Source organism: Phytophthora cinnamomi (genome assembly GCF_018691715.1).
Source record: "Phytophthora cinnamomi strain GKB4 chromosome Unknown Contig96, whole genome shotgun sequence".
Lineage (NCBI taxonomy): Eukaryota > Oomycota > Peronosporomycetes > Peronosporales > Peronosporaceae > Phytophthora > Phytophthora cinnamomi.
In genome coordinates this window covers 58,528-80,475 of record NW_027151029.1, presented here as the reverse complement: position 1 = coordinate 80,475, position 21,948 = coordinate 58,528, and the positions used below count along the sequence as shown (strand labels likewise).

Sequence of the window (21,948 nt, the reverse complement as noted above, 5' to 3'; positions counted from 1 at the left end):
ATGAGGTTCTTCACCACTGCGCTCGCCGTGTTCGTGCTGATCGCGACGACCGCCAACGGCTCGCCCATGCTTCGCATGGAGACCAAGGGCAAGAAGGGCAAGTCTAAGACGGAGGTACCGGTCGTTCGACGTCGAACGCCATCTTGTTGCTCCAGCCACCTTGGGATTCCATTCGCAAAGGCAGTATCAATTCTCTCAAAATTGATGTTGCCTCTCTCTCGCTGAAAAAATAACCGGTATCTCGCCCTATGACGATCTTGGGCGCGGGTGCAGTATCAGATCTTTGTTCGTCGCCGTAAGCTGCATGACAATGCTTGCACCAAAGCTGGAGCCTGCCGCCCTTCTTCGGTAAGCCCGTCTCAATGAACTGCTGCCGCTCGTAGCCCTGGAGGCGCCCCATCATGCCAGGGTAGGCTTGCTGTATGAGTAGGCTGGCTGTATGCTGATTTGGACGGGAACTTGAGGGGGGGGGTTGTGTTGTGGTGCTCACCTGAGCAGGATCTGTCCGAAACACAAACCCCACACAAATTAGTCGAGTATACAAGCAGGTATAGCCTTTCGTATACCGTTGTATAGCCAATCTCGCGGAGTTATCTTCGGCTTTATAGGGCCGGCTCTATTCGGCTTTTTGAATTTGCTTGCGGCTTTATCTAGCAAATCGCTACAGAGTCCTGGACGAAATAAAGCCACAAGGGTGCGGCTTTATCCACACTGGAGCGAGCACCTCCTGGTAAGAGCGTTTACCACTAGAACAACAACAAGCGATGGATTGGATTGATGAGGCGTGGGGGAGGTAAGCGCCGATACCATTGCTTTAAACTGCACCAGCTATTTTAAACTGTAATATCACATTACTCTTGGCTTATCTATACCCTCTATGAACAAAAAATTGAATATGCCAAAGTTTCTCAGCGGTATCTGTATCTCAACTTGCTGCTAGTCGTTCCGGAAGGCTGGGTTTACTGGTACGTCCTGTAGCTGGTTTGCGCTTAGCTCACAGCCCCCAGTTTTCAATTTTTACTGCTTAAGCCCCAAGTCCCCACCCGCGTCATGGTTCGTGCTGTCTGCCCCCCTCGCCCAACCTACACCAATGCCCAAGTCTCGGGCTTTTACTTCCGCCCGTGTTGCGATGATAACGATGAGATGATTCTGGAATATTTATGTTGCCGATGCGGCTCGGTGCGGACGCAAACACGTCGGAATGGTTACTCTAACCTGATCCAACATGTCAGAAAGGAGCACCCTGACTACGAGACAGTCATGCTCGACGCTACAACAGGGGAGACAGGGTCGCTCGTCAACATCTTCCGCCACTCAGCACTCAATCGCCATGGCAGAATGACATGGATCGTCATGTGCAATCTTCCTCTCGCTTTCTGCGAGAGTTGAGAAGCTAGGCGATATATTTGTACTTCATATTGTTGTTGTTGTTCTTATGCTGCTTATGTAACTAACAGCAATATTGTCTGGATGTTATTCAGCTATTCCAACCTGGATCCCATCTCGCAGGAGATGTTGCGGGCTGGCAAGGACGGGGTCATCCTCGCGGTTGAGCGTTCAATCGCGGCGGAAATCCCTGCACGTTTCAGCATCATGCTCAACGGCTGGACACATGCATCGGAGCGTTGCATCGCCGTGTTTGCCTGCTATGAGGTAAATGGCTGTCTAAAGACGCCGCAGCTGACTATGGCGCCGCTGTTCGACGCGCAAGACGATGTCCTGTCAGAGCAAGGGCACCTCGAACTATGCTACCGCGTGAGTATGGCGTACAGCTGGAGCGGTGTTGCTTCCTTGTAGCTGACAACTTGCAACTCTCATGGGTGTAGCGCTTGTAGGTTGCGCAAGCCACGGATTGAATCTTGCTATTCAAGCGGAGATGGCATCACACGAAGAGGGCTCAGATGCCGTCCAGGTGATAATGGTTAAGCTGCGTACCCTGACTCAATCGGCGAAACTACGGTAAGCGCTATATCGTGTCTTTGTGATGTAGCAATGTGTTCCTGACACAAGCATGCTCACTTTTGTAATTATTTTAGGAAAGATTGAAACTCCACTTCGGTCTGTAATTCGCCAGGACACGCGCTGGAGCACCACCATCGATATGGTACAGCGGTACATCAAGTTACTCGAATTCCTCGACGTCGAAGACGACGACATCATGGAGTTGCTGCCTTCGCCGGCAGCAAGCAAACGCCTGCGCGCGTTCTATCAAGAGTTGCGCGACTTTGAGTCCGTCTCTAAAGTCCTACAAGGTCAAGATGTTGATCTGCTCGACGTCCGTGAGTGGTTTGGCAAGCTAATTCTATAAATCCACAATATGCACGCTTTCTTGACAAGTTTGTATTTGGAGGATGCGTATTTGTTATCATATTAATAATTGAATTTTGTTTTTTTTATTATAGAGGATCTCGAGCTAACATCGTGCACAGACCATACTTTAAGTCTGGGTGTGTTCGCGTGCTCCGAGGCAAAACGCATCACTTGATGAGGGCTGATAAGGCCGCTTTAAAGCAGTTTGAAGCGACCAGGCTGGTTGAAGAGACAAGTAATGCGGAAGAAGATGACGCATTCGGGTCTTGTGTGGAGCGTCTACGCAAACGTCGACGTTTTGAGCAGGATTGTGTCACGTACGAGCAACTGAAGAGCATCCCGCCCACGTCCAACGTGATAAAACGCTTCTTCAGCATTGCTAAGGTAACCTTTGGCCATCACCGACATGGGCTATTGCCGCTGACGCTTGAGACGATTCTGTTCTTACGCTAGAATCGCTCATAATGGAAACTGGGCTCTGTGGACGTTAAGATGCTGCGACCCCGGACCCCAGGTCTGATATTTGAATTCGGTCTGGAGGCTGAGGTCTGAGATTCGAACTAGAGGCCACAGATCAGAGGTTCCAGGCCTTGAGTCGGATCATGGGCAGAGAGCTGAGCTTTGACCTTTTGGATCTGTGATTTGGAGTCACATGGTTGCATAAGTCTCTGATCCCAGACCTCAGATTGGTGACCTAACAGTTTGGAGTGCCGGCAGATCTGAAACCTGAGAGTGATGTCGATAGTCTGAGACTTTGGGATCTGGAACGCGATCTAATGTTTGTCTGTGCACCAGACCCTGAGATGTGCAGTCTGGGGTCTGGGAAGAGAGTGTGGCGTGAGGCGTCTGATTTCATCTCTGGTCTGGGGTGCCACAGCTGGGATGTGGAATCAACATCGTAATTTTGCCCCCAGCTCAGATTCCTGTGGCGAGGTGCGGGCCAATTCCCGGCTTTCCAGATCGAACCTTGAATAAACGTAGACCGCCGAACGTCGGACTAGAGCTCAGAAGGCTCAGAGTCTTGGGGTCTCAGCTGAAATACCTCAGCTGAGCCCAACAACGGCTCGGATGAAATTTCCCAGCTCCGGTCCTTGGTCAGGCGCGGCGTGTGCACCTCCCTTGCGATCCCCTTGACGGTTCTTCCTAGGGCTACGCTTTGGGCCCAGACGTCAGCCAGCCACAGCAACCTTGTTCCCACTTCAGATGTCCCCAGCGCTCTCCAAACGAAACCTGCTCCCCACTCAACAGGTCTCAGCTCGCACGTGTCCAACCCAATCTGCCCCGGGTTTTCTCCAATACAAAACACGACATTCCACACGTAACTTGTCCACCTCTTCCGAGACCTTGGACCTGGTCTCCGTAGCTTCTTCACTTCCTCCGGCGGCTCCAGCTGAGAGCCGCTTCCACAGGTCTTCACTCGCCCCTCAGACCTAGAGTGGCCCCGAGAAAATTGGCTCGGTTTGAGCCTGTCCGTAGTCTGGGTTCTCGCTCTGCACCCAGGGACGCCCGCGCACCACGCTCCAAAATGAGCGAAATTCAGCAACCGCACTGAAGACTTGAGCCAATCTCAGCCCCCGCGTAGTCGCTCCGCCGAAACCTCAGGAGAGTCACTTACTCCCCGAAAATACGAAATACGTGTCGGTAATGTCGTCCAGATCACGTAATAATATAAAATAGCTAATTAAGCTCCTCCTCACACCGAGGCACACCCAAAAAGACTATATGGGGTTGAGTTTTGATGGAACCGGTCCTCGGCACCCTTTTACACAAGGAAACGCTCCCACTTGCGTCCTTCGGGGCAAATTCGATTCTGATTCAATTATCACACATGCCAACAAAGACCTATCAAGTGGGGGCGCACAGCGCCGTTCAGAGAGCACCCACAAAGGGTGCTAAGACCATCTTGAGAGCTGCCAGTGTGCCTAAGGCATTCGGTGCTTCAACCTGAGTTTTAGCCAATAATGGGCCGAGCTCAGCAAAATCCAGCGTGGTCAGGCATGGGTTCAGCAGATCTTCAACGAAGCTTCAGTGATAAGTAGCTGATCCCCGGTGACTCATTGGTCGAAAGTATGTCGTACCCGGGTACAGCTGGTCCCATCCCGGCTGATATATGAGTCCGTCATCATTTGATGACGCGACCCTTCAGCAGCGCGCATTCACCGTGTACCCATCGGCCACTCTGAGCCCCCATAGTCTCAGGCGAGATTCCAACTGAGACCCCCAGCATAAATGTCCACCAGTGTCCGCATCATCTGAGACCTGGGTCGCCAAACTGAGACTCCGGAGCGTCCGCTGAGCCCAAGCACATCCCGCTGAAACACCTGAGCCGAGACATACAGATTCCAGCTGTTCCGGCTGAGACCACCCAAGCTCAGAGTAGTGAGATCTGAAACCAACTGGCTTCAGCTGAGACCAGCTAGTCTCAGTGATCCAAGCTTAGACCCGGGGACTTCAGTTCTTCCAGCTGAGACTTGGAGACTTCAGCGCCTTCACCACCAAAGCTGGCCGACTCTCAGCCAAGCTGCAGCGAGTTCAGCTGAGACCAGGTCGGCTCTGTTTGCCGCGCATCCAGCCATCAACAGGTGTCTATCCGGGACGTCTGAGCTCAGCGTAGCTCAGTGGGGTGACTGCAATCCAAACTTCACAGGAGTCAAGCCAATCCATAGTCAACTTCAGTCATCGTGGCTTCAGAGTCGCAATAGTCTCAGCGAAATAGCTAAGCCTCCCAGCTGAGACCTGGGGCTTCGGCCGAGAGTGTGTCCATGGTCTCCGAGCCAGTTCTTGTTGAAGCGGCGGTTCCTTGAAGCCAACTGCCCTCTCCCATCCACTAAGGGTCGTGCGTGGGACATAGTGTGCGTTGGCGGCAGGCTATTGACGGGTTCGCTGGAAAGATCTGAGCGAGCCTCGTCACAACCGTCCCTTCTGAGGACCGAGTCCAAGGAGCTCAATCACGATTTGAGTTCAGCCCTCATAACCAAGCATGCCGTCAATCGCCTCGTTCCGCCCTCGTCGGATCCTGCCGAACCTGTGGTCTGTCTTACCAGGCCATTTAGCAAATTTCAACATCGAGCGAGCGCGACGCCTCCGCCGCCTCCGCTTTGCACAACCGCAGATGCCGTGCAGTATTACAAGGGGTCACTCGCCTCCGGCGCCCTCTTCAAGCACGGGGGGTGACTGTGGGGGGCGGCAGGGCACTCCTGCGGCTCCTGCCACCACCGCGCACCTTCCATCAACCTCCACAACCCCACAAGCGACATCCGGCAGTATTAGAACGGGTGGCAGCCACGGCAGAAGCATTCTCGCGCCCGACGGCGCCTCCGGGGCGTCCGGCAGCAGCTCCACCGCGCTCCCGACCACCGCGACGACAACTGCAAGCCTCGCGACGACAACCAGCGCGACGGCGGTACCTGCAGGTGCCTCTACGGCGTCCCACGAGCTGCTGGAGGCCACGAGTACGCCACTGGCGGTTCCTGGGGAGCCCCAGGCGCCTACAGGCGCTTCTTCGACGGGGCCGCGGCCAGGATCGGGCGGTGGAATGTCGCGAGCGTCGCTCCCATCGTCCGACGCGTTGAGTGCGGCGTCTGCTCTCGTTATGCAGTTCACGACGGCGGCAACAAGCAGCTACGCGCGCACCGGGCCGTCATTCATCCGGCCAGACCCCTCCGTCGCCAGCAGTACCGCAATTTCCACCCCAGTAGCCACAACGACGACGGTGCCCGCGTCGATACAAGACATAAATCGCGGTAGAGTCCTCGCGGGCACCGTCGATGGTCTTTCGCGAGTTGTAACGGGGTTACACGTACAAGTGGCTGCAAGCCACTTGTGAATTTAATAGATAGGTCATCTATTAAAAGTTTTAGATACTTCCTCACCTTGGTGTAAGTCACACCAATGGATACATTGAAGTGGGCCACCACAATGAGTGGTCCACACATACCCAAAGATCCTATTGGTAGAAAGATGCTGCTTTCTACCAATTAGAGACGTGCATATTGGCGGGGCTCTGACAGCCAGCCGCTGCCAACCCTTTTCATACATGATAAACAGTTTTAGCAGTTAGGAGGAAGATCAATTCACAAACAATACAGTTCTCATTTTACCTAATCTAAGTCACTTGGAATCCTATCTTACTTAACTTATATTTGTGTATTCAAATATAATTAACCTAAGTAATTACTAAGTACTTACGCTTCCTCATACACGTTGCGCAACGTGTAAGCTAAAGTAGTGAGTCACGTTAGACCCACTACACCTGGTAGCACTTTGTAGTCCGTCCAACGACCGACTGCTTGACGTTCGTACGCGGTGTACGAACGCGGAGCCGAGAACCAAATGAGCACGGAGGTGCCCATGGAGAGCTCCAACACGCCTGCAACGCATGTTGCACGCGCTGACCGCCCCCACCTGTCCGACCCAGAGTGGGAAGCCCTCCAACGACTGTCAACAGTCATTGGAGAAGCGGCGATAGCTACGATGCTGCGTACGCTATCGCCGACGGAGCAACATGGTGTTGCTCTGGGGTTCATCATGAAGGAGCAGCGTGATGCTGCTTCCTCAGTGACGGCGTCGTCACGGACGACACCGCGTGCTCAATCATTGAAATTGAGCGTAAGCAATTACGTGGGAAGCGAGGGCGAGTCTCTCCTCCGGTGGCTTATCGAGCTCGACACAGCCATAGCAGCTCGACGCATCGTCGACCCGCTGTCGAAGGTCGCGTTCGCCATGGCCTGCCTTGGCGGACGCGCAAGGAGTTGGGCGTATGGACGCCGACTCTCCGATCCTACGTGCTTCAGCACGTACGAAGTGTTCAAAGAGGAGCTCAGACAAGCGTTTGAGCCCCCGCAAAACGAGTTCCGGTCGAGGGCGGAGTTCCTCGACCTTCAGCAGGGTAAGCATGACGTCCATGCTTACGCGCAGCGCGCACGATATCTGGTATCAAATATCGTGACTAACCCGATTGACGAGGCGACCAAGGTCGTCACGTTCATGAAGGGGCTTAGAGATGGGCCTGTGAAGACCTATCTCTTCCGAGAGTACCCGAGTACTCTCGAAGCTGCAATCACCCTTGCCATGCAAGAAGAGTTTAGCCTGCGGCAGGCTAAACTCCATGTAAATGTACCGAGGCCGCAACCGCGCCCGGTAGCGAGGACGGGAGGTCCAGAACCAATGGACCTCTCGAACGCAACAACTGCTGGTTACCAGCAGCAGGGAGGCAACGTGCGATGCTTCCGTTGCGGAAGGATCGGTCACTTTGCACGGGAGTGCACAGCTCCCATGCCCCCTGGAGGTGGCCGTCGTGGCGATGCTAGGCATCGCCGCGGACCAACAAAAAACGCGAACATCCAGTAGACGCGGGGCGCCCTACTGGTAATGCAGTCGCGCGTGCCGACATCGGGCACGCGACACTGAGAACTGCAGCCCCCAGTGCGACTAGCTCTCGCTGCAAGAAACAAGATGACAGGCCGAACCTAGTCATCTTGAAGGTTTACTCGAAGAGAGCGAGTGACTCTCTTCGAGCTTTGGTAGATTCAGGCGCGTCGAACAACTTTGTTCGACTACGAAGCCTGCCGAGACTTGACTTCGAGGATGTAAATGTACCTCGAAGGCTTCTGGAGGTACGACTGGCAACAGGTGCCATCGTAAAGACCGAGAAGCGCGTCGTGAACGTGCGCTTCTCGTACAAACAACAAGTGTTTGTCGAACACTTTATCGTCCTGGACCTGGACGATAAGTTCGACGTGGTAATGGGCATGCCGTGGCTTGCACGGCTTGATCCCATAATAGACTGGAAGAAGCGCACGCTCGTGCGCTTCGGCCGCGACAGCGGAACAGAGAGCGATGGCCCTGTTACCGCAGCGCACGCACCAGCAGGTGCGCGCGGCTCACCAATCGAGACAGCGCTTTATGCTGCTGTCCCGGAGTGCCCAAGAAGTGCCCGAGGGCGCGCACAAGTGAAACCCGCGTCGGCAATGCTGCCGACGTCGGAAGAAAAAGATGTATTGGTTCCGGGAACCAACACCCACGTTCAAGCGTGTAAGGGACAGTCCCTGACCCGAAGAGGTCAGATCGACAACGACGCGTCAGCTCCGGGAGCCGACGCACCCTCGGTCATGAGGGGCTCCACCAATGAATGGGGTCGAGGTGACGAAGGCGTGTCAACTCCGGGAGTTGATGCTGCAAACAGTGCGGACGGTTGCAAACGTACCGCACTGACGCAATTTGCATGCTGTCGTGCAGCCGGGCTGCACGACGAAGCGCCATGCGATCAAGTCGGGCTTGATATCGCGCGCCCGCAGACAGGGTCTGCCGGCGAAGGAACATATTTCCGTGCAGCCGGGCTGCACGAAGGAAAACGCGATCAAGCCGGGCTTGATCCCGCGCGCCCGCGGACAGGGTCCACCGGCGAACAACTGTCCACGGCCGGGCCTGGACCAGAAGAACAACTGTGCGAAGCCGGGTTCCGCACAACAAGAATACGGCGCACGCGGAGAACGCTGCGCAAGTCTCGGTCCGGGACCGAGACGCAACAAGAACAGTCTGCTGGGCAGACTGGGGCGATGACGCCGGACGTCGAGACGCTAAGCGTCTTGACGCGCACCGATACTGGATTCCAGTATCGCGAAATGGAACTCGCTAATCCTCCGACGACGGCGTCGGAGTTGACTTCGCTTCCAGCCATGAGCTGGAAGCGCTTCACACGCGACTTGCACGATGGACGCATCGAGCAGGTCTGCGTTCTTTCGAACAGCGAACGAACGGAGAGCGAGAGCGAAGAGCTGAGCCAGCTCTTCATGGGAAGTACCACTGAGAGTGAAGACACTCTCAGTGCGAAGACGAAGCGAGAGCGCTTCGAGGAACAAGGTTGGGACTCGCTGAAGTCGAGTCCCTATTACGAATTGTTGAGGGAGTACGAAGACGTACTCCCGGAAGAGATTCCTGCGGAGCTTCCGCAGGATAAGGGCATACAGCACGAGATTGATCTCGTGCCGGGCACGAAGTACTGTGTCACACGGCAGTGGTCACTGCCGCGAGAGCAAGTGAAAGCGATCGACGACTTCTTTGAAAGTCGTCGCAAAGCAGGACAAGTGCGGGAATCAAAGTCCCCGCACAGTGCTCCGACGTTCTGTGTCAAAAAGCCACAGGGCGGATGGCGCATCGTTCATGCGTATAACAAGCTGAACGATGCGACGGTACCGGCGCAGAAGACGATACCACGAAAAGATGTCATCATCGATTCGATGGCCGGGAGCACCGTTTACAGTGCTCTCGACTTGCGAGACGGGTTCTATCAGATCCTAATGCGTGAGAGCGATATCCCTCTCACGGCAGTGAGCACGCCAAGCGGCATGCTCTGGGAATGGCTAGTGATGCCACAGGGGCTTAAGAACGCCCCTGTGACCTTCAACAGGTGCGTGACGCACATGTTGCGCTCGGTGCGCGACTTCGCACCGAGCTAGTTCGATGATGTGCTCATCCACAGCCGAGCTGTGGACGGAAATACCGACGTAGAGATACACAGGGTGCATCTCCGGAAGCTACTTGAGCTTATGCGAAAACATAAGCTCTACGCGAACCTGAACAAGCGTATCTTCGGGGCAAGCGAGATACCCGTCCTCGGGTGTCTCGTAGGGAAAAACGGTGTTCGCCGTGACCCGGAAAAGGTCACAGTGATTAATGAATGGCCAACGCCTTCAAGTGTCAAGGAACTGAGGCGGCTCCTTGGCTTGGCCACGTACTTGTGCAAATACGTGGAGGATTACGCGGGCAAGATCCGCCCGCTGTCACAGCTTCTTAAGAAGGAAGCTGTGTGGAATTGGACAACCGATTGCCAAAAGGCATTCGATGCAGTCAAGCGGGGCTTGACTGAGGCACCAATCTTGGCAGTGGCTGACCAAGATCGTCCATTCCCCATCGTATGTGACGCATCCGACTTCGCGATCGGATGTGCGTTGATGCAGCACGACCACGAGGGCCGTGATCGTGTCGTCTACTACCAATCGCGTCAGCTGAAGCCAGCTGAACGCAACTATCCGGTGCATGACAAGGAACTCCTTGCCACGAAATACGCACTCGCAAAGTTCCGAGTGTATTCGCTTGGAAGTAGACCGTTTGTGGTCTACACGGACCATGCATCACTGCGCACTGCAGTGAAGTCACCACACATATCACAAAGAATGGCGAGATGGCTCTCATTCTTTGCGGAGTATAACTTCCGGGTCGAATACAAACCCGGAAGATTGAATGTAGTGGCCGACGCGTTATCACGTCGGCCAGACTACGCAGAAGATGCTGACGTCAATACCATTGACGTCACGCGATCGAGCAAACCCACATCATCTCTGCTAGACGATGTGAAGGCCGCGTACGTGCACGACGCGGGCACGAAGCTCTTGCTGGCCTATGGCACAGCGCCTTCTGACAAGTCCCATCAGAAGCTGCCCAAGCACCTTCGTCCGCGTGCACACCGCTTTCGAATGCACGACGGATTACTGCTTTACAATGCAGTCGACGACAACGCGATCCGCATTGTCGTGCCGAACGATCATGACCTGCGACTCAGGATCATGTACGAATATCATGATGCCCCGACCGCGGAACATCTCGGACGTGAGGAAGACATACGTCCTTCTCACCCGCAACTTCTACTGGCACCACCAGTATAAGTGGGTGCGCAAGTACATCCGTGCTCGCGAGGTATGCCAACGCGTAAATCCTGCGCCATTCGCGCAGGCTCCTTTACAATCGCTACCGACTCCGTCGGAGTGTTAGAAGTCCATGTCTTTGGACTTCATCTTTGGTCTTCCCCCGGACAGCGGAGGGAATACCGGTGTTGTGGTCTTCGTCGACCGCTGCAGCAAGATGTACCATCTTGCTGCGGTGCCGGCAGAGGTGACCGCGAAGCAAACGGCCCGTCTGTTCGTCGACATGGTGTTCAAACACCATGGCATGCCGTCCGACATCGTGTCGGACAGAGACCCGCGCTTCACAGCGCACCTGTGGCAAGAAGTGTTTACACTTCTTGGGAGCCAATTTTCAATGTCGACTGCGGATCATCCGCAGACGGACGGTCAAACCGAGCGCGTGAATCGCGTGCTCGTCGACTTTTGAAGAGCTACGCTCACTCGTTCCAATACTGGAGCGAGTGCCTATCGATGGCAGAGTTTGCCATCAATAACTCAGTGCATGCCTCGACCGGGCATACACCGTTCTACGTGAATGCCATGCGGCATCCACGTCTACCGAGTTTACTCGGAGTGATGGCTCCCACTTTAAGTGAGGGAGGATCTACGACTGCGATACAGCAGCCGCAGAAAACCGCTGACACTTGCACAGTGTCAGCTGCAACAATGGACAAACCACATGAGTCTGCGCAGGGCGCAGACTCCTCCACCAACAAGGACAACGACCACGGGTCTGCGCAGGGCGCAGACACCTCAAAGAACCACGCAGAGGCCGGGCCTCTAGCGGAGAACGAGCTGCATGACTTCAGCTCGGATGCAATCAATTTCATCACCAAAAGACAAGCCGTAATTCGGTTTGTCCAAGACGCAATAGCAGCTTCTGTTGACAAACAGAAGCTGAACGCAGACAATGTGGGCAGAGGCAATACAAATGAATTCAAAGTTAGTTCATTGGTCTTGTTAGCTACACAAAACCTGTCTAGACATGCAGTTTCGGATTTCGGAGCAAGCAAGCTTGCTCCGCGCTTCATCGGGCCGTTCACTGTGTTGGCACGGCACGGCAACGCATACACGCTAGACATACCGTCTAGCATGTGCCTCCATCCGACCTTTTACGTCGGACGGCTGAAGCCATACCTGCAGCACGAGCCATCTAGCTCGGCTGACCCGAAGCCTCGGCAGGAGCCGAGGCAGAAGCGGAGACTTGGTCTCGGCGACGAGCAACCTCTCCTCCAGCGCGCGGACGCGCTGGAGCCCCTTCATCTGGGTCCCCAGCTCGACCTGGATATTCGAGGCGGTCTGCGAGACCGCCGCGACTTGGGCCTTCTGGTTCGCCAGCTCCTGTTTCAGGGCGGCGAACTCAGCGCCTACAGACGCTCCACGACGGTCACCCGGTCGTGGAGAGGCGCATACTGATCTGCCCGGGGCTGATCATGCCCGGGGCGTGTTCCCACCCCGCCACCGCCGATCCGTGACGCCCGCGGCTCAACCCGCTGGATTGTTGAGCGGATTGTTGACCATAGTATCCCGAAAACGAACCCTCAAGGGGCTCGTTTTCGTATTCGTTGGAGAGGATTTCCTCCCCATCGAGATACATGGGAGCCGCGGAACGTCTTGCTGGAGGACGTTCCGGAAATGGTGAGGGCGTACGAGGAGCAGTACGCACTGGCGCAGCGGAAGTAACACGAGCGCTGCGATCATCGCCAGCGCCCGAACCTTCACGTGCTAAGAACTTAGCACGGAGCTCTTAAGACTCTCGGGCACACGGAACGACGTGTACCCGTTCAGGTCGCGGTCGCTCAAGCGGACCGCGCCTGAAGCACTTCGTGCACTGAAAGCCCTCGGGCACAGCGCACGGCACATTTGCCTCCTCCGCAGCAACGTGAGTTGCTCCAGCTTTCCACGCTTCGAGTACGTCTCGAAGCGATCACGCGCTTGCTTAATCCGATCACGGTAAGCACTCGGCCTCTTGTTGAAGTTCTCAACAAAAGCATTCCAACTTTGACAAAGTGCCTGCCACTCGGGCACTTTGCTGCGAGAAGATGTCTTCTTGCTTTGAAACCATCGGAGCTCATGAAAGAGTCCGATGTAGTAATCGCGCCTTTGATGCGTTTCCGCATCAAAGTGCAGCTCGGCAGCCACAGCGTCATCTTTGATGGCGCTGCATACAACGGCACCTCATTCGGAGGTACCGAGTTCCCAAACCGGTCCGCGATCTCGGACGCGGACGGCATCCATGGATCGCGCGCTGCAGGCGCAGCGCGCGAGAGCTTTAACATCACGCGCTGCAGCAGCAGCGCGCGGAGTACTGAGAGCCCCAGCAGAAGCGAGTGGGGTATCGCTCTCAGTACGCGAACGCTTCGAACTCGAAGCGTCCGATTCGTCCCCTTCACGCGGACGAACGATCTTGGCGTGAGGGTCGAGCGATTCGCTCGACACTGAGTCTTTACGCTTTGAGGGCGAGTCCTCCTCGCCCTCCATGTCTTCATCGTTGTCGTCGAAGTCGACGACGTCGCCATACTTCGCCTTCTGACGCTCGAAGTAGTCGTCGATGGAGAGATGACTCCCCACCGACTTCGAGGTCTTTTTCTGTGGCGCGCTCATCGTTGAATGAGCGCGGATTTCTTCTCCAAACGCGGAGAATTGACGAATGGTCAATTCCAAAAGATTGACGTGCGGGGACCCCGCGCGTCTAACCTTAAGGGGGGGATGGTGTAACGGGGTTACACGCACAAGTGGCTACAAGCCACTTGTGAATTTAACAGATAGGTTATCTGTTAAAAGTTTTGGATACTTCCTCGCCTTGGTGTAAGACACACCAATGGATACATTGAAGTGGACCACCACAATGAGTGGTCCACACATCCTATTGGTAGAAAGCAGCATCTTTCTACCAATCAGAGCCAGCCGCTGCCAACCCTTTCATAGATGATAAACAGTTTTTAGCAGATTTTAGAGGAAGATCAATTTACAAGCAATACAGTTCTCATTTTACCTTAAACTAGCTACTTGGAGTCTTGTCTAAGTTAACTTATATTTGTGTATTCAAATATAATTAACCTAAGTAATTACTAAGTACTTACGCTTCCTCATACACGTTGCGCAACGTGTAAGCTAAAGTAGTGAGTCAAGTTAGACCCACTACAAGCATAGCTTAGCGGGGTGACCGCAATCCAAACTTCACAGGAGTCAAGCCAATCCATAGTCAACTTCAGTCATCGTGGCTTCAGAGTCGCAATAGTCTCAGCGAAATAGCTAAGCCTCCCAGCTGAGACCTGGGGCTTCGGCCGAGAGTGTGTCCATGGTCTCCGAGCCAGTTCTCGTTGAAGCGGCGGTTCCTTGAAGCCAGCTGCCCTCTCCCATCCCCTAAGGGTCGTGCGTGGGACATAGAGTGCGTTGGCGGCAGGCTATTGACGGGTTCGCCGGAAAGATCTGAGCGAGCCTCGTCACAACCATCCCTTATGAGGACCGAGTCCAAAAGGCTCAATCACGATTTTGGGCTCAGCCCTCATAACCAAGCATGCCGTCAATCGCCTCGTCCCGCCCTCGTCGGATCCTGCCGAACCTGTGGTCTGTCTTACCAGGCCATTTAGCAAATTCCAACATCGAGCGAGCGCGACGCCTCCGCCGCCTCCGCTTTGCACAACCGCAGATGCCGGGCAGTATTACAGGGGGTCACTCGCCTCCGGCGCCCTCTTCAAGCACGGGGGGAGACTGTGGGGGGCAGCAGGGCACTCCTGCGGCTCCTGCGACCACCGCGCACCTTCCAGCAACCTCCACAACCACACAAGCGACATCCGGCAGTATTACAACGGGTGGTAGCCACGGCAGAAGCATTCTCGCGCCCGACGGCGCCTCCGGGGCGCCCGGCAGCAGCTCCACCGCGACGACGACTGCAAGCCTCGCGACGACAACCAGCGCGACGGCGGCACCTGCAGGTGCCTCTGCGGCGTCCCACGAGCTGCCGGAGGCCACCAGTACGCCACTGGCGGCTCCTGGGGAGCCCCATGCGCCTGCAGGCGCTTCTTCGACGGGGCCGCGGCCAGGATCGGGCGGTGGAGAGTCGCGAGCGTCGCTCCCATCGTCCGACGCGTTGAGTGCGGCGTCTGCTCTCGCTATGCAGTTCACGACGGCGGCAGCAAGCGGCTTCGCGCGCACCGGGCCGTCATTCATCCGGCCAGACTCCTTCGTCGCCAGCAGTACCGCAGTTTCCATCCCAGTAGCCACAACGACGACGGTGCCCGCGTCGATACAAGACATAAATCGCGGTAGTGTCCTCGCGGGCACCGTCGATGGTCTTTCGCGAGTGGTCCCGCTCCCTCGGCTTACGGACACAGAGCTCGTGCGGCTGAGTTCTCTGCTCGGCAGTGAAGCGGTCGCTGAAGTGCTGCGCCCCGAACCAAGACGTCCGGCGAATCTCACGGACTTCAGAGTCCAGGTGGCATTGCAGCGTGAAGCTTTCGCGCTCGCTGAGGTCTACGGGGTTGAAGAACTTGCGGCTCGGACGGTGAACACGACTCGGCACTTGCTGGCTGTGGTCCAGCGCTTGCTGACCGTGGAGCAGGAGAGCTCAGCGCCGGACGCCTCGGCTCAGACCGCCCGTCTGAGGGCTGAGCGCGACCGCTTGACTGCCAAGCTCGCTAAGCAGAAGGCCGATCATGCTGCCAGTGGGGCGGCTTTGGAAGCTGCTCACGCTGAGCAAATCCTGGACCTCCCAGACTCAGCATCGGGCTTTTCCACGTCGGACAAGTTCCAAGCTGAGATCGACGCGCTCCGAGCTGTCGCTGGGCTCCTCAGTACCGACAAGTCCGACTTGCAGGATCGGCTCGTGGCGTCGACTTCCGAGGTGGCCGAGCTCCAACGTGTGCAAGACCTCCGTGGCAAGCAGATTGCTCAGCTTGAAGCCCGGCTCACGGATGCGAAGCCATTTTCAGCTGACGGCTTGATGGATTTCTTGGCTGGCAACGCCAACCTTAGCGGCCCCTGGAAGCGGTTGCTCGAGTTACTTCGTATTTACCAGCGAGGACACACCGTCCCAGTTCAGTACCGGACGTTGCTCCAGGTCTCAGCTCGTGACGAAGACTCGGACGATTGTGGCCCTACGTGCCTCAAGAAAGTAAGGCAGCTGTGCCCAAGTCGGCTCAGCCAAGCAGCACCTCGCCTCCGCAAGCCAAAGCTGGATCCGAGCGGACACCTCTCGGCAAGTCTCATCCAGCGACGACCTCATCCGGCAAAGCAAGTCGCAAGCTACCAAGGTTGCCGTTGTCTGGGGTCCCATCTCCACCGGGGTCTCAGAAAGCTGACACTTCGGCAGACCAAGGGGCCGGTTCAGCAGGCCGCTCAACCATTGACCTGACCCACTCAGCGCCAAGCACTCCAAGCTCTACTCGAGTGATGCTGTACGTCGACCGGGTCAAGCTGGACCAGCGGCCGAAGATGTTCAAGCCGCAGAAGGTTCGGGCGCTGAAGAAGTCCCCGTCGCGGGTCACTGAGGCCAAGGCCCTCAGTCGCGTTCCTAAGCCGTACCAGTGGGAGGACCTGCGTGCCGACGCTCGAGAGCTGACGCTCAACGGGCTCACGTTCTGGGATGCCGTCGCTGAGGTCCGCAAGCGCCAAATGCTCCACGACCAGTTCGGCAAGCGTGCTCTGGTGGGCATGTTGGTCTCGGCCATTTACTGGGAGGGCCTGGACCGGACACCGTGGACTTCGTACGTCCCAGGCGGCTACTACGAGGCAGCGTTGAAGCAGATCCTGGATCCCGCGCTGGACCACGTCCCTGAAAGCTGGGGCTCCCTGCCTGTGCACCCAAGTCCGGGATCTCCGCCCAGCCAAGACGACTCCATCTTCGAGTTTCTCTCCTCGGACTCTGAGGACGATCCCAAGACCGACAAAACTTTCCAGGGCAAGGCCGCTAAGGGCCCCAGCGCAGTACAGACTCGCGGGCAGCAGCCTTCGTCTGGTGGCAAGCGTTCTCGCGGCTCAGCAGGGTCCAGCAGCGGTTCAGGCAAGGCAGCCAAGGCTTCGGCTCAGAGCTCAGCCGGGCAGACCAGCCGAGCTAAATTAAACATCCCTGAGCCCGCGGAGGATGACGGGGTCATTGAGCGGCCTCGGCGCGGTAGCTGGTTCCACTACGGTATCAAGGTCCAAGAGCTGCTCCAGCAAACCTTCGGCTTTCCGCGGTACATGCCCGTCAAGTCCATGATGAAGCACCTGCACCTCCGCTGGAGGGCGCTCGACTACTGGAGGCTCCTGCGGACTTCTCCCTGGGACGAGATGTGGAAGGGCCGGGTTCGCTCGCTTGTCTTCTTCCAGTATGGCAACATGCAGCCCGGCATGGTTCAAGCGCTGACGGTCATCGCCAATTTCATGAGTCGCTGGAGACGCGAATATTGGGAGCGGCTCCACTGGGTTACGATGGATCCCAGTCACGACTACCAGGCCTCAGCTGAGATGCGTGGCATCCCTGGCCTGGCTGAGATGTACCGAGATCGCTAGGAGCGGGGTTCCGAGTTCGACGCCAAGCGGTAGGAGTTGATGACCAGCCTGGAGAAGATCGGCCGTTACGACGAGAAGATCTGGCACGAGCCGGGTCTCTGGGCGGTTCCACGAGACCCCTGCTACTGGATTACGCGAGATCCCAAGCTCGGCTTTTCGCTCTCCTCTCAGCTGGACACGGTCGATGACCTCGAGTGCGCTCGGACCCAGTGGGCAACGCGTCGTTCTGACAACGCCTTCATGAATCTGGCGCCGGACGAGCTGGTGAATCAATTCCTCAGCGACGAGGAGCGCTCCGAGAACCCCGTCAAGCCGGATCCAGCTTTCAACCACGACAGGCTCGAAGATGTGCTCGCGGCCATCCGCTGAGCTTGTGGCCAAGTTTCTTTGCATGTGATTAGTGAATTTCGAAGTCGTTAATTATTTACAACTCCATGCATTTTCATCACTTGCTCAGAGCCTTAGCTTTTCATCTTCTGAGACTCCACTGCACATTACAAAGTCCTTCCCGGGTCGGCAGCCTCTCTCCAATCGAAATATCATTCTCCACTATCCATAGTCAAACCGCAAAACAAATGAAAGCTTGTGTTTTCACACAAAGACGTCACGCACATGCACTGTTTAGCTGAGACTAGCCTATTGAGCGTCAGACCCAGGCAGCTCGTCTCCAGCTTGCATAGCTCTGAACCGTGCTTGTGCTTTTGCGCCCTGGTTAAACTCATAGAGAAGCGCTCCACAATTCAACTGAGACACGGGGAGCCATTCTAGCTCAGAGTAGCCCTTCCACTTCACCAGGTACTCCCGGACCCGTCTAGAGGTCCGGGATCGCTTCACCCAGCGAACATCTCGGATGTTCTCAACTTCGTATTCATTCTGAGCTTCATCTGGACCATCCACATCTTCAGGTAGGATTGCAGCGTCAAAGTCATCTTCCTCAGCGACTTCCACATCTTCGGTCGGACGATTGGGGAACAGCGCTCTAGGCTTTAACCGGCTTATATGAACCCAGGGGTACAGCTTGTAGCCTGAGCCCTCGATCTTAAGCTTGCAGCGGAAGCCGTCCGAGGTCTCCATGACTCTGAACGGACCGTGCCACAGATGAGCGAATTTCCTCGTCAATCCAGGTTGGACTCGGGCCAGGTATAACCAAACCGCGTCCCCGACCTCAAATCCTTTCTTGAGCCTCTCGGACAATTCCCGCCAAACTTTCGTTTGAGCTTCTGAGCGTTTCGCCTTAGCCTGAGCTTGTAGATCCTTAGCCCAAGTCCGAGCGTACTCGTACTGCCTCTGAACACCTCGACGCCACTCATAAGCAGTTTTCTGGTCAAGCCCGACTGGCTGAGGTCCAAGCATGGCGGATAGGGTACTCTGAGGGTCCCAGCCATGCACCAAATAGAATGGAGTGTCCAGACGAGTAGCATCAAAGGATGTGTTCAAAGCCTACATCAACTTCTCAACTTGGTCGTCCCAGTCACTCTGATCTGGCTCAGCCACGTAAGCTCGGACAGCTCGGATCACAGTCTGAACGCATCGTTCCTGTTGGCCGTTAGCTTGAGGCCTGTACGCCAGCGTAGCTCTCTGTCGGCTTCCCAACATGTCTCTGAATCTCGCAAAACCCTCGCCCATGAATCTAGGGTCTCGGTCATGGCGTATCATCTCACTTGCGCCAAACCGCTGAAACACCCGATCCATGTAGGCTTCAGCCACTTCTTGAGCTGTGGTTGAACTCATCGGCTTACAGATCACATAACCCGAGAACAGACACTGGAATAGCAATAAAAACGTATTGACGCGATCAGACCTTGGTATATTCGTAACAAAGTCCATGGAGACCACCTCAAACGGCCGAGTCGCCAGGATATTTCCTGGTGACGGCCCAGGGTTGGGCGGAGCTCCTTTGGCTGTGACGCAATCCACACATTCTTTGACAAAGCGCTCGACATCAGCGTACATTCCAGGCCAGTAATACTCTTGGCGCAACCGCTCAAACGTCCGGGTGATTACCTGATGAGCACCCTGAAAGTCTTCATGACTCAGGTGTAGCAGGTCAGTCCGGAGCGAACTTGGCACCACTAGTCTCAAGTTATTCACCGCATTCCGTGGGCGTCTTGGCGTAGCTCTGCTCAGGTAATACAAGGCTCCACGAGAGTCCAGCACAAATTGATTAGCAATTTTGGCCACATCTTCAGCTTCTGCGTAGGACAGTTCCGTTAGATCCCCACTCAAGTAGTTTCGGAGCCTGTTGATCCACGGCTCAGCTTCCTGCTGGGCTAATATTCGCCGCCACCTCTCGGCAATCGCTAAAGTTGGTGTCGTAGCCTCGGGCGAAAAGCGGTTAGAAGATTCGTCGGCTCCCATCCGAGAATTGCCTTCGGCATTTGAGTCCGGATCATCCATTTTGGCTTCAGCTAAAGTTTCTTCAGCCCGGGCACGGCTTCTTGTGACAACAAATATCCTAGCTTCAGGCGACAAAGGTTCGGCTGCTTCAGCCAGCGTCGTAGGCTCGACTACAATATCCAGCTTGACTCCGGATCCTTGATCAAGATCTGGCTCGAGCTGTTAAGCCTCAGACCTCTGTTCTTTAATCAACTTCTCAGGAATACGATTCAGCTGTTTCAGCTGAGCCAATTCGACCGAGTCATCAAATGTTACAGAGTGTCGAGCAGCTAAAGCCTTCGTCGCCAGGTAATCTGCTGCCGCATTGAACTCGCGCTTAACGTGAACCAGCTTGACTGATCTGAACTTTGGGCGCAGACTCTCAAATTCGTTGAGCAACATCTGAAGTCTCGGATTCAGACACTGGATGAGACCCTGAGCCTGTTGTATTGCAATCCGAGAATCACCAACAATGGCCAACTCTGAGATCCCTCTAGCCAATGCCATCTTCGCGCCTTCGATCAATCCATGGTACTCAGCCTCATTCACCGTAGCATCCTCAAAATGAAAACCGCAAGCTTCGACCACATCCCAAGACGGTAATTTCCAGAGAATACATCCTGCTGAGCCTCGACGATCTGATAGCTTAGCCGCTCCATCAAAGCTGAGCAACCAGCCTTCATAATCAGCTTCGAGCATCTCAAGACTAATAGGAGGAGCTCGGATGACTCGTCCCTTGGCCGGGATAAGGTTTTCAGCTATTTGATCCAGCTGATCACGGGGGGTAATCCCAGCTCCCATAATCGATGCCAAGCCGTCCTCATCTCGTTGGATCTTGTGAATTTCCAAAGGCCAAGGTGCTAAGCGGGTCGCCCATTGCTCGCAGCGTCCCTCGAGTGATCGTGACGTGAATATCCACTTCAACACCGAATGTCGGGTATAGACTTTGATCAGTTTCGTCCCAGCCAGCATAGTGTAGAAAACTCTGAGAACTGTGATCAGCGCCACCACCTCCTTCTCAGCCGGATGGTATCTGAGCTCTTGGTCATGCAAGACACGTCCAGTGAAACGAACCGGAAGTATAACTCCATCATATTCTTGGCCCAGCACAGCGCAAGCTGCCGATGGGTTGGCACGCACGATGATCGCAAATGGTTTCTGAGAGTCCGGATGTCTGAGCAGAGGTGTCGACACAATCTTATGCTTGAGAACCTCGAAAGCCTCGTTGGCTCGGCTGAGGTCTCGGCCCGCTTGGATCTGCTCGTCCGTCAGCTCATACAGTACAGATGCTATAACCGGGAGGTCTTCAATAAACTTGTTGTAGTAATTGAGACTTCCCAGAAAAGATTGAACACCTTTCAGAGTCGACGGGAACGGGAGATCCAGCACACCCTTGGCAACTTTCGGCTTGGCTCGAATTCCTTCGGCTCCAATTTCATGAGACAAATACGAAATCGTCCTCTTGCCAAATTCGCTCTTGGGTAGGCTTACTGAGATCCCCCAATACCTCAGCCGGTACAGTAATCGGTCCAGATCTTCGCACATCTGCTCCCAGGTCTCGGCTCCATAAGCAATATCGTCAATGTATGAACTTCGGCCCAAAACAGGGTTCAGCTGAGGTGGCGCCGGGATGTTCCTTTGGAATACAGTCATATTCTCAGCCATAGCGGTTAAGTCATGCCCAGCTGAGCTTTCGACATTAATTCCCAGAAACTCCAAGACTTCAGCGTCCACCTGAGACTCTTCTGAGGCCGGAAGACGTACCAAACCCCACAGACAATTGTCTAGCATCTGCTGGTAGATCAATGGAGCATTTTTCAGGCCAAACGGCATCCTCGTCCACTGAAAGTGCCCCAGCGGACAGATAAAAGCTGAGATGTGCTTCGCTCTGAAAGTCATCGGCACCGCCCAGAACCCGCTAACCATGTCCAAGCTCAGGAACCACATTGCACACTCGAACCCAATCAACAGATCGTCGATCAAAGGTAGAGGGTAATGCATGAGCTTGATTAGCTGGTTCACCAGTCGGTAATCGATACAGAGTCTGATATCGATTTCTTCCTCAGGAGTAGCTTCTTCGGCCATT

General features: G+C 55.3%; 5 protein-coding genes across 5 annotated transcripts; 3 read left to right on the top strand and 2 right to left on the bottom strand.

Moving 5' to 3' along the window:
• IUM83_18126 (uncharacterized protein) lies at positions 1-1,835 on the top strand (the record flags this gene model as incomplete). The annotated part of the gene is made up of 4 exons (XM_067943108.1): positions 1-114; positions 499-548; positions 1,482-1,755; positions 1,827-1,835. The coding sequence occupies 4 exons, from the start codon at positions 1-3 to the stop codon at positions 1,833-1,835; spliced, it is 447 nt and encodes a 148-aa protein (XP_067783715.1).
• An 11,334-nt stretch (positions 1,836-13,169) lies between these two features.
• On the bottom strand, positions 13,170-13,595 carry IUM83_18125 (uncharacterized protein; the record flags this gene model as incomplete). The annotated part of the gene is made up of 1 exon (XM_067943107.1): positions 13,170-13,595. One exon carries the CDS (start codon positions 13,593-13,595, stop codon positions 13,170-13,172), a length of 426 nt encoding a protein of 141 aa, XP_067783714.1.
• A 1,048-nt stretch (positions 13,596-14,643) lies between these two features.
• Positions 14,644-17,486, top strand: IUM83_18124 (uncharacterized protein; the record flags this gene model as incomplete). The annotated part of the gene is made up of 2 exons (XM_067943106.1): positions 14,644-16,107; positions 16,287-17,486. 2 exons carry the CDS (start codon positions 14,644-14,646, stop codon positions 17,484-17,486), a joined length of 2,664 nt encoding a protein of 887 aa, XP_067783713.1.
• Positions 17,487-17,525: 39 nt separating this feature from the next.
• Positions 17,526-17,855, top strand: IUM83_18123 (reverse transcriptase; the record flags this gene model as incomplete). Its single annotated transcript, XM_067943105.1, has 1 exon — positions 17,526-17,855. One exon carries the CDS (start codon positions 17,526-17,528, stop codon positions 17,853-17,855), a length of 330 nt encoding a protein of 109 aa, XP_067783750.1.
• A 267-nt stretch (positions 17,856-18,122) lies between these two features.
• On the bottom strand, positions 18,123-18,560 carry IUM83_18122 (reverse transcriptase; the record flags this gene model as incomplete). The annotated part of the gene is made up of 1 exon (XM_067943104.1): positions 18,123-18,560. The coding sequence occupies one exon, from the start codon at positions 18,558-18,560 to the stop codon at positions 18,123-18,125; it is 438 nt and encodes a 145-aa protein (XP_067783731.1).
• Between the last annotated feature and the right edge of the window lie 3,388 nt (positions 18,561-21,948).